This window comes from Alligator mississippiensis, chromosome 12 (genome assembly GCF_030867095.1).
Source record: "Alligator mississippiensis isolate rAllMis1 chromosome 12, rAllMis1, whole genome shotgun sequence".
Classification (NCBI taxonomy): domain Eukaryota; kingdom Metazoa; phylum Chordata; order Crocodylia; family Alligatoridae; genus Alligator; species Alligator mississippiensis.
Window position 1 is genome coordinate 60,524,828 of NC_081835.1, and position 12,541 is coordinate 60,537,368.

Genomic DNA, 12,541 nt, shown 5'->3' on the forward strand with positions numbered 1-12,541 from the left:
GGTTTAAATATCTTGATCACCAAATTGTCTTCCTGCATTTTTTTGTGAAAATGAGGGGAAAGGAGGAAGAGCTCATTATAATGTTTACTCTCCACTGCTCATCAGACTTTTGTATACTGCCAGTTATAAAGCATGCCTATTATAAAATGCATATAATACACCATTTAAATTAGACCCAAGTTTAAAAAATGTCCCTGCAAGATTTTTCATGCCAGAATAATTCAGTCATTATATGGTTTATTGATACATCTATTTGGGGACTTACCTAGTTCTTTGACAGGATTTTAATTAAGTCATTTGCCTTCATTTCCTTATCTATCTCGGTTACAGAGGGCAGCAAGGAAACGGCAATAAAGAGAATGTGAAGTTAGCTGATCTTTTAACAAAAATATTTCTTCTGATAAAGAAAAGAAGTCTGTGGAATACATATTCAGTGATAAGTATTCTAGTCCATGTCTGGTAAACTCTCAGATAATGGCAGCATGGTAGGGTCACCAGGGTTCTATTAGCTCAATTAATGAGGAGTAAGATAAGGCTAACACCTAGCTCTTCAAACGGCTAAAGAATAGAGCTGGTAGTAATGGAGTTATTAACCTTCGCCAGCCATTGAATTTTGCTGCTGATTCAAACTCCATTTCCTAGTTCAGACCTCCATTAATAGGCTGTTTATTATCCCTAATCCACATTGGGATCAGCTGCAGAAATATGAAAGCTCCATGTAAAGACCAAATGGCAAAAAGAAAATCCTTTTTTGCATTCTAATTTTTCCCTTCTGTTTTGAATGTATTCGCAGATTCTGTCTTAGGAACAACATTATTCTTGCTCTAAATTATTTGCATACAAGCTATTACTAATGAGATAAAAAGGAAGTTTTAAAAATGTTCGACAAAAAGGAAGTGACATAAACTGAGGATGAAACCACGTCCTTCTGAAGTCTGATCAAGAAGCTCTAGTTTCTCCGGTACAAATGCTCTGGCATCATCTTCAAAGCATTTTCTACATTGGTAAAGAAAAACTTTGGGATTGGAGGACTGGGAATTTGAAGTATCGTATCAACCTTGATGTCTTTTGTTGTTAGCTTATCTTCCCAACTCACTCTGTCCATCTGTCTGTTGTGTCTTATCTGCCATGTAGATTGGGGCAGAGGCTTTGTTACTGATCTAGCACACTGGGGCTCTGATCTTTGACTGGGATTCCCAGGCACTATTGTACAGTCAAGAATAGTAATAATGACTCCGACCAGCTCATAATGATAGGATTCCTTTTATCTGCCATGTAACTATCCTTTGATAAAGGCTGCTCAGGTCATCATGTCAAGCTGCCTTCCTTTTTGCTGACTGGGAATACACTGGTGCCGTGTTTTTACAAGAATATCTGAATCTTCTGGGGACCTTTTAAAATAGAGGTATTGGAAAGATAACAACCAACCCCTTTTGCCCTAACTCTGGAGATATATTAGATCGATTTGCTCCTTGCTGCAATTGATGGTTCAGCATTTTAAGGACATGAATCTAATTCCACGCTTCTAGATTACACCTGAAAGGTTCTTCAGGCTCTCAGGAAGATCTGTTGTCCCATGTGAATCCTCCAGTAAGACAGACACAAGCCATCCTGATCTGATCCTTCCTTTTGCTCACGAGAACACACCTCAGAGACAAATAGAAGGTAGAGGGCTAGAAAAAGGGCCAATCTGTACATTGCATCAAATGACCATGGCGCTGAAGGCATCAGTGAGAAATTACATCCAGGCAAACACGTTTTGAGGTTTATCAGCAAAACTGCCAACAAAACCCAGGCCACAGGGCCACCTATGGTAGAAAAGTCCACTGGAAAGGTTCTGCAAGTACACATGATGATCAAACTTCCATTTTCCCAGGTGTCCGGCAAAAAGCAAGAGGCCAGCAAAAGTCTGGCAAGGAGCAGGACGTAGCTCAGGTGTGCAAGGCCCATATGATTCCCTGAACCCTTCTGCTCTCTTGGCAGTCATGGCTCCAGCAATACCCACAGCGGAAATGAAGGCCGAGCCATCATTTGAAACACTTTCTGAAGCAAAGTCTCCAATGAGGGATGCAAACATGCCAACGTGGATTTTAGCAGGTGTTGTGTTTAATTATCAAAGCATTAATAGAGTCTGAATTTAAATGAGGGAAACATGTTTCCTTTTGCTCAAATAACTAAAAGGGCTTTATGGATTATACCCAAATAAAAAAAACCCAACCCATTCTGGACTTATCTAAGTCATGAAACTTAGAGCTTGAAAAGAAATGATCGAGAAAAGTTTCACTTAGTAGAAAACAGAGGTCAGGAATAGTTATTCTGCTAGTTTCAGGGGAGGGCATTGAAAAAAAAAACTTTATAGTACAGGGCTTGAGTTAAAGGTCAGGCTACTTATACGCTCTGTGTAAGTCCGTATACACTCATTCAATATACAATATTAATGAAACAACTGATTTCTCGATGTTTCTTCCGTGTAACGGCAAGTTCTATTCTTTAGCACGCCTAGGCCAGTTCAGTCAGTTTGCAGAGGAATGTGGTCCTGTACCCCTAAATGATGAGAGCGTGGTCACTGTCATTTTGTTTAGCATTGGCTGAGACAAGCTGTGGGAGACAAAGCTAGTGGCAGGAGATATATAATAGAGTAGATTGTTGCTGGTGAACTTTATTTGAGTTGTAAGTATGGCAGAGAGCCGTAACTCTGTCTCTCACAATTCTTACTTTACAGAAAAATCCAAGTTTGATACTTGATTTGGCTTCAGGGTTTTTTCCAGGTGGTTGGAGAACAATTTGCCCAGGCCTACTCCAGCTTACTGCAGACAGAGGGTGGAAGTGGATAAACAAGATAATGCAAGTTTTTTTAAAGAGAGGCTTAACTATATATCAGAAACATTCAGAGCTGTATAATCTACTTCCTGTTATTGCTACGTATGAACAGCAGAAACAGTTAAAACAACATATTACACCTGTTTTGATAAAAGACTGAATTAAACCCTTAGCAGCCACTGTCCAGGGCTTCTGAAGCTAAGATCAAATTGCATTTGGACTCCTGTTACTACCGGCACTAAGTGGTTAACAGTTTTCTTTTACTAGGTAGCCGAGAGACCACTAATAGATTCAGCTTCTTATTTGCCCTAAAGGCTGCCACAGTTCAACACGATTAAGATCCTGTCCACTTACGCAGTTACTGCATCATAAGGAAGACTGTAGAAGGCAATACATGTCTTCTCAGAGCACAGAAGACTAGTGGCACAGGAGGACATTCGTGTCTGATACAATCCAGGCTTTCCTGCTCCAGTCTGTAGACTAGCTTTGCTCTCCTGCAAATACTAATTTAAAAAAAAAAATCTAATACCTTACATTTTCCGTGTGAAATGAATTATTTTTCTCTTTGTTCTAGGGCAGTTCTTTGGATGCAGTGGTTGATGCTGTATGAGAGGGATTTTTTTATTATTATGTTTTAACAAACTTTATAGCCTATTTTGTTTTGTTTTCAAATAACTTTATTTTCCTTCTTTTCTACCATCAATTACTAGGTTTGTTTCTTTTTTCATAAGATGGAAGAGTCAGGAGACTGATCCTGCTCAATGCTATATAATTTAGTATTATGTGCACTAGGTTTATGAGGTGGGAGTCAGATAAAACATAGTATTTGAACACTAACCATTTATTAGCTCTAAAGAACAGATTTATGACTTGACAACCAGACAATAACTCTGTGTTCTGATCAGCCAAAGAGGTCTACTTTGAGTTCAAAACACAGTATAATGTACACTTTCAGAAATAATTTTGTTTACGGATGTGACTAGATTTTAATAATAAACTTGATATATATGTAAATTTATTTTAATCTAATTTCATCAACAGAGCCCTCCTAAAAATGAGACTTTGTAGATTGTTTTGTGTCTGATTTATAGATTTCTGCATGCTATTCCCACATTGATTTCAAGGCTATAATTCTATCAGAATTTTCTCCTGATGTCAAAAACACTACCACCGCAGATAGTGTTTTATAACTAGCATCAGAACTGGAGCTGAATTACTGCCTTGCTAGCCTGTGCTGTTCTACGTCCTTTTGTTTATAATCTCCCTCTCTTTTTGTATATATCTGATACTTCAGTTTCATAGAAGGAATCAGCTCCAAAATCAATCAGGTTAGCATGAGGTCTATTTTTTGCTCTTTACTTCAGCCCTGGTGTAAAATAGTCAGGGCCAAATTCTGCACTCGGATACGCGTGTGCAGCTCCTACTGAAGTCAATGGAAATGTAGTGCATGGGTGAGCACAGGATTTTCACCGCGGAGATATTACAAACCAGTCACTTTACGAGCACTATTAGGCTTTGACCCTGCACACATGCACACATGTGAGCACTCCCACTGGATTCATTTACTCCTGCATGTTTTTACACACTCAGATCCTTAATTTTTTAATTGTATTTGAACGTATCTCCTGGGAAGCTCATCTAACATGTTTCAGCCTCTTTCTCTCTCTATCTGAAGTCTCTCAGGAAATTATTTCACATTTTAAAACATTTCTTTTAAATTATCTTTTTATACCAAAGGCCTTTGTTTTTGCATAATCTCCTTTTAAGCTGCACTTGCCATGCCTGCTAGCTCCCTACCCTTTCATATCCACAATTCCCCCTCTTTCTGTCTCACTCCAGCAAAATCCTACCTTTACTCTTCCTACTGTATCCTTGGGTACAAGTCACAAGGAAAAGCAGTTTAGGGAGGAAAAATGTGGACAGTTGAGTGTTGTTTTAAATATCTGTATGTTAGAATTTCCTTTTTCAGTGTTACTCTGGGGGTGGAGGGGAAGCCTTCCTGAAACTATAGGAATCAAGACTTTCTAATGTCGGCACTTATGATAGCCATTAGCTTGATCAACACACGAGGATGAATGGGGGACCTCTAGAGATGAAAGCAGGAGTCTCTGCAGGTTACACCAAAGAACCAAAAGCCCCGGCCTATGTCCTCTGCAGACCAGACACAGAGGGCACGTACAAGCATTGCATTTAGATCGCCCTAATCAAGCTTAGGGTGATTTAAGTGGCTAAACATGCAAGCACTCATGAGGCTGAAATCACAGGGCTAAAAATGGTGTGCCCAATCTAAAGTTAGTTCATTTTAGAGGTGAATTAACTTTAACTCAGCCTGGATTAACCCTATGTAAAATGAGTTAACCTGGCCAAACAAACACCTGCAAGGAACCAACAGCATAGCCCCAGGGCTGGGAAGTCCAATCACACCCCCATAAATCTCCCCAAAACTGGGCACCCCCCCTGGACTCACCAGCTCCCTGTCCATGGACCTGCCAGCATCACCCTGCTTACTTACCTTTGGCTGTCCACACAAGCATCTTCAATGCAAGAGAAACCGGTTGGTTTAGGCAGACCAAAGTAACCCATCTACCCCAGGTTGGGTCATCTGAATACTTTTCACACCTGAATGGCGGCATACAGTATAGTCTCATGACGTCATAACAGTCCTGTTAAAATGGTTGAGTAATCTGTCTCCCAAGATTCATTTCCCTAATACTTCAATCCTGAACACTCTTTTAATAAGCTAAAATAATAAGCAAGTCTTGTATTGTCTTTAAGTATTTGATGTGAGGCAGAAAAGAAACTGAACTCGTGGTGAGGTCTTAGTGATAGTAAACCTTTTCTATGAGAGCACACCAACACCAGTGTAAATGAGCATATTTCCCACCCTGCTGTAAACGACCCATACACACTGGATATAATCCAGTGCATTAATGGTAACTCACGTACGCAACCCTAAGGCAAACATCAACCACAGCTTTCTCTCCAAAGCTTGGCTGTTTTTATTGTTTCTCTGCAAGATCTCTCTATTCTAGCCCCTATTTCTCTTCCTTTTTTTCTGGGAGAAAGACTCCGACTCCTACATCCCTGGTTAGAGTTAATAGGATGTTATCTGTCACTGTGATTCCCCTATAATCATCCTACAAGGAGGGTTCAAGCACCTGACATTGTGATAACCCATTCCTAGACTCCTAGACCAGGTCTCTTACAACTACCATAAACTAGTTTGTGGTTTAAAGCTTGCATAGTCACAATGACACACCTACTTCTAAGTACAAGACTTCTCAGAGCTTCTTTATGTAAAGTGGGATTTTCTGAAATGCTTAGCGCTGGCCTAACTTTACACCCACTGAAGTCAATGGTAAAAGTCCTGAGGATGTCAGTACAACCCGAGTCAGGCCAGTACTGAGAGGTTTTCAAATCTTACCCTTAAGTTCCTGGCCTGATCCTGACAAATTAAAAGAGGATCACCCAAAGGGACAACAATTTAGCCATAGAAATGCTGGCTTTTCCAGGAGCCCAGAAGAAGTGGATGAAAGGAATAGCATGCTCTGCTTCTGCAAGGAAGCATTATTTTTTATATTTTATAGCTGATAACACAAACTCCCCAAGTTAGCAGAAGCAAGTGTCTGACATTATTCTTGCTTGCTATAAATGAATAACATGGTTACCACACATTTTGTGAAAAAGTCTTACCTGTTTGGAATCATTCTTATTCTTTCCAGCTGCTCTGCCTGATCTAGGTCTCTTGGGAAACCGTGCAGCACCCAACCGCTGGTCATGCAGTCTAGTCTGTTTAGACGATCTGCCAGTATCTTTAGAACAATGTTATCTGGGACTGGAGAGGATTTAAAAAAAAAAAAGCACTTATTTCATATGCTGAATCTCCACCACGAAGCACACAGCACAACACTACTTTTACTTAGACTATGATGTGAACTTGAATATAAACAGGTATTATCGGTAATAGTTGAAAGCTATAAGCTTCCAGGAGTAGTCAGTGTGTGCAGCTACACAGTGAGACCCCAATTAATTGAGGACACTCAGACTTGTGCAATATAACTGAAAATAAATAGCTGACAGGGTGTGAAAAGTGATTTTTTTCTCAAAATCATATAACTACATCTAGGTCTATCCATGTTTTCACACTGTTCTGTAGTCCTACATTGTGCAACACAATCACAAAGAAGCAAAGAAACAATGAGTTTTCCTGAGCTAAATACCCACTTTTTGAAAAATAGCAATTTAAGCAAATTAAACTTAGCAAATCGTATTGGTTCTTTCAGATCAGGCTATCCAGGAAGTTTTCCTAGCGTATTTAGTGGCCTGAGGCTTTGATGCATACACATATATAAATGCATACACACACATGCACACACACACAGATAAAATGTCTATGCCTATAAAGTTACATTTCCAAATGTGAAATAATTGTAAGGTTTTGTACTCCTGTCTTCCCAAGCTTGCAGTTAAGAGTTCTAGTTCCTCTACTGCTGTTCACTGTTATGGCAAGAGGGTAACATTAACAAGTGATCAGATTCACATCTGCTTTTTGGAACCAAGATATCCATTCTGTATGTTATGAAATACAGGAAAAAGGAGGGCTGGATCAGGTTTTCTCTGTACCTGTCATGAATTAAAATGCCACAATCAGGGGGTTGGACTCGATGATCTGCTCATGTCCCTTCCAATCCTAACATCTATGAATCAAGATGCTTAACTTCCATTATTTATTCCTGCTTTCACATAAAAACAAATAATTTAGCAGTTAAGCAAGGTTAGCTGCTGAACTTCTAAAGGCTGGCCTGATGTATTATGATTATAAGCAAATAGCCATGTTGCACCATGAAAATAGATAATAAGCATTACTGAAAACAAGCATTTAAAACACTTTTTAAGAAGCAAGGTACATCCCTCCTCCAGTATTAGTACAGCATGGCTAGCACATTATGGGCCCTACAGGAAACAAATAAGAATAACAAATCACCGCATAAATTCAAACCAAGGAATATTGATGTTCCACGATTCGGCCTGCCACAGCATTTGCACACAACAGTACAACAAGTTCTCACACCAGAGTCCATACTTCAGCTCTGTAATGCCATAACTCATGTTAGGGCAGGCTGACAGGAGCACACCTGTATTTCGGTTGGGTTGGTGTCACCAGTACAATAGTCCTGCTAGTTCGTGAGTACTGCAAGGCGCACAGCGTATCTCATGTTTTTAGCGGTTTTTAAAACAACAATAGTCTAATCCTTTTTCTGCCTCCTTTTCCTAAGCTCAAAATTTCTGCATTTCTCAAAACCTTATACCCTTTATGATATAATTCACCATTTCTCCTTCTAGAATGGAATCACTCAGTTTACAGAATTACTCTCAGGATTCAATGTACCAGCAACAATGAAATAAAACCATAGGGAATTAATTAGAAAACTGATCAGGACATTAATTGAGGGTACCCACTTCACATTACACAAAAGCAAGTTAAGAATAATACTGATCTCCACAAAGCTTCTGCTAAAAGGAAACTGTAATAGAATATAATCATTTCCAGTCACTTGATCCACTGTAAAAGGGCAAAGTCAAAATAAGTTGTTCCGCCAAACTCCAGATATAAAATTAACTATGAAATAATGAAGCAGGAAGCAGCCATTTTATTAGATAGAGGCAATGAAGATCAGAGCTGCAGCCAGATACACAAGGGATAGCAGGAGACTCCCAGTGCTCTTTTTAGCAAATTCTGTTTTGTCTCTTAGTTTCATGGATTAGCACAGAAGCAAAAAAAGCCTGGGGAAAAAGTGAAGCATTTCCAAAAAAAGAATAGTGGAACTTAGCTGCTGTTTCCTGCGTCTCTGTCTGGAGCTCTTCTCACCCTGCCTTGGTGCACTTCTTTTGGCAGTGATTCCTGTTGGAACCATCATTATAATGTCCGCACGCAGAAGTCCGAACTCACATCAGTGGTGACTCTGAAACACTGTCAGGAACCTTTAAACACAACTTTAAAAAGGAACGGAGATGGGTGGATTGTAAGGGATCCTCTGAATTTAGGTGCCAAGTTCTTTCCAATTTGCTAGGGGTAAGAAGGAACCCCAAACCCCAAGAAGTGGTTCAGTGGAAACCGTGAAGAAAGTCTTGTGGAATTAACTCTGCCCCAGCACAGGGCTTGTGACAGAGCAGGGGATGACTCTGACTTCTTCATGCTGCACTAACTGTTTCTTTGAGCCAGAGTGAAGCAAGAATAAGAAAAAGAAAAGGGGAGTAGGGGGGGAATTTGACCGTAGACTGAATCAACAATCCATCAGTTAATAGGCTGACTGCTGTCCAATGCATCAGGCATCTCCACAACGCTGTAGGATCTCTCCGGTATTCCCAGAAATACTACTAATTTCAGTGAAATGCATCTGTATCACAGCAACAGAAACGGACAGCGGCAAAGCACTTTATTTATTCAGTAGTGTATAGATGTATATACATGCATCCGCACCCAATATATATGTTTACACATCTTCTTGCATCTCACTAAGCTTGATGGCAAGAAATGAAGCATAAACAAGTCAGACAGCAAGCTCTGCTCTACACCTGATTAGAAAACATACCTATCACTTTTACACAATAGGGGAAGATAGCTTGTAGGCTGTTCAGTTGCATTACAAAGTACATCAACCACCCTTAACAGAAATAGTCACATTTAAAAAGAGCTGCATTAAAACCATAACATCCCTGGCAGACCAGGGGGAAAAAAAAGAAAAAAAATGTGTATTACTCTTACTTCCCTGTGTTACAGAATAAAGAATGAAAAACTGGGGGATCTGGAATTTCTTTTTGCTTACGCGGAACTCTGTTGTGATTGTGAGGGTAATTAATAATGAGTAATTGGAGTGGCGCACAGTCTCCAGCTAACTAGCCCTGGTTCTGCTGGCCTCATGCACATGACCCAGAACGGTAGGCAGCAAAGTATAATTTAGAGCCCTTCTGATGAGGCAGTCAATCTACATGCTTTGGGAGGATTATGAAGCACATGAGCCTTGAATAATCGATTCCTTTTCAACCTCATCTTGTGTGAGTTTCCACCTCTGCCTCTGGAAGTTGGGTGAATGAGGCTCTAGAGAGGTTTTTCATCTTTAAAGAAGTCCAAAGATAAGATTCTCTTAGAAATTCCCATTTGTGAAGACTATTAGCTGAGAAGGATGTTCCTATTATGGAAGCATATCTCTACTGAGTGGTGAGATCAAGAAGCAGGGATGAAATTCACCCAGTAGCACATAGCCCACAACACAGCAGAACAAAAATGCTACCAACGTGCTAGAGAGGGCTAAGTAGCTGCCATCAAGGGACACAAGGGACTTCACAATCTGCATATGTGGTGGACCTGAGCTCCAGACCTCCAGAACAGCCCCGTGTAGAAGTGCAAGATCCCGAATTTAAACGAGTCCTTAAGAGAAGAGGAAGATCCATCCTATCTTCAATAAAATATGTTTAACTTGCTGGGATCCTACGATCCTTGCTGACTTCCTGCCCCTGGGACTTGATGACCCTCCGGGGTCCCTTCCAGCCTGAATGTCTTTGAAATCTATGAAAATATAGATGGATAACCTTTAGCAACATGGTGGTACGTATGGTAAGAACCACTGGAAAATCCTTACGCCTGAACAACAGATCTTATATACAGCACTACCTGCAATATGTCGTGATGTTTTGCTGGTGAAGTATGTTCTTAAAGCCATGGTACATTCCTGCCATTATATGCTTAATAACTTAGCATGAGTCCATTATCTCAGAGCCATATGTCCACCGCATCACTTGAATTATATGGCTGAATTCCTCGAATTAGACAGGCAGATGGAACTGGTCTCTTAACCTAAGAAGTGATCCAACCAATTAAAGACTGAAGCCCACTGAAGGCACAGGGGTGTGAGCTGCTACTTTCACGCTGTCACCTTTTCTGTGAACAACCAGAGAACGTCTGTCTCCAGGAAGACAGCACAGGATACTTACTGCACACCGCCACACGCACTTTTCAGAAGTCTCGAAGTACAGACTGCTAAGAACAGGCTGCGGGCACTGACAGGAAATCATCTTTGAATCTACTACACTTTCCAAGAGCTCCAAACTGTCCTGCAAGTCCCCACTCACAAAGCTCACAGGAATGTGCCCAATAAACTGGGACCCTTCTAAAACATCTATAGGAGGAATATAAGACCAGCAGAGGGATGGGTTTAAAAAATGGCATTATTACAGTCTGTTAAAGGAAGCAAGTACAGGAGTAAAAAAGTAAGAGCAGAGGCGCTGAGGCTCACCAGAGGCCACATCAATGAAATTGCACTGAAAGGTTTCTTTCAAGAGCAGCAAGGTGGGAAAGCTCTTTGCATATATACCAAGGAGGGAGGAAAAACACTTCTGAGTTTACGTATGTTATTCCCCCCTGCATGCATGTACAACTAATTTATCAGGCACTATAACCTGCTAGTCAGCTCCCAGAGAAAAGCACCAGCCTGTGCATGATCCACAACTATGGATCAGCAAAGGATACTTTTGTAGAGCTGCCAAAATGCATATGCTCCAAGCTGAATCTCTCTCGTATTTCAAATGATTCCTCCCCAGTAACTTTTCCTTTAAAATGTAGACTTGAAGGATATTGACTCTCTCCTCTAAACCTATAAAACCTTGATTCCAAGTACAGTACGAATGCATTCGCAGGTCTGGATCCTGTCAGCTTTATGCTGCAAAAAGGTTAAAGTCCCTTTGATAATACTGTCCACTTAGCCTTTATCCTCCTCTTAGACAGAGATTTTTCAGCTAGGTCTAAAGTCTTTCCCTGTTAATTCAGATGCCTGAGGCTTGATCTCAAGGCTTGACAGTTAACATTTTGCCCTGAGTATAAGCTACTGCCAAAGGCTACTTCCCCGGATTGTCCTGTCAACCCTAAATTTAGCAAAGTGTGAGATATGAAAATCCTACTGTTCCACGAGCATTCAGATTATCCACACTGGATAATTTTATTTGATTCTTCCAGGGAAGCCGCCAGTCTTCTTCCTGAACTCAGGGTTGTTAGAGACCATATTCATTTGTTTTTTAATGTGCTGAAGAGGGATTTAAACAATGATCTGTTGCGACACAGACAGACTGGTACCTTAATTCAATCTTGCCAGTGAGCTGGGTTTGTGATAATGATAGGGTTTTCTCATCACATGCCTAGGGAAACGCATAAAAAATACAAGTCTGTACCATTGCAATGGTTGCTCAATGTGAACAGTAATAACTATGGGAGAGAAGCATGATTTTTGGTCGCCGGCACAAAACGGAAGGAAAAAAAATTCTCCTTGCAGTGATATTGGTCAGGGCTTTGGGGCAGTTTTCACTTTGCGCTGGAGCACTGAGCGGGAACATATAGGTGAGTGACACGTGTTCAATTCCCTGCACTGACGGGGGGTGGAGGGCATCAGACGCCGGTGAACAGCAGTCATCTAGTCTTCTGTTGCTTTGAAAGTGAATTTATTCATTCAGAGGCTCAGACATAGTCTGTCTCAACCCCTGGGGTACGTGTATGGACTCAGGTACAACTCTAGAAAACTCAGAAAGCTTTGAAGATGAGTCCCAAAGCTGCATTCAGTCCAAGGCCACAGCATATAGGAAGGAGGGTTATATAAATTAGGCTTTCCAGCGGAAACTGAGGCTTGGACTTCAAGGGGCAGCTAACACAGTAGGGCGATAGCCGAGCGCTTAT

The 12,541-nt window shown here is 40.7% G+C and overlaps 1 protein-coding gene across 3 annotated transcripts in view; it reads right to left on the reverse strand.

The window, feature by feature from the left end:
• The window catches only part of AK8 (adenylate kinase 8), an 86,619-nt gene that overhangs the window by 27,407 nt on the left and 46,671 nt on the right, over window positions 1–12,541 (reverse strand). For all 3 annotated transcript variants that reach the window (XM_006259983.4, XM_019475619.1, XM_019475618.2), the window contains one exon: window positions 6,514–6,655. In XM_006259983.4, coding sequence (XP_006260045.1) covers window positions 6,514–6,655 — 142 coding nt within the window. The remainder of the gene's footprint in view (window positions 1–6,513; window positions 6,656–12,541) is intronic.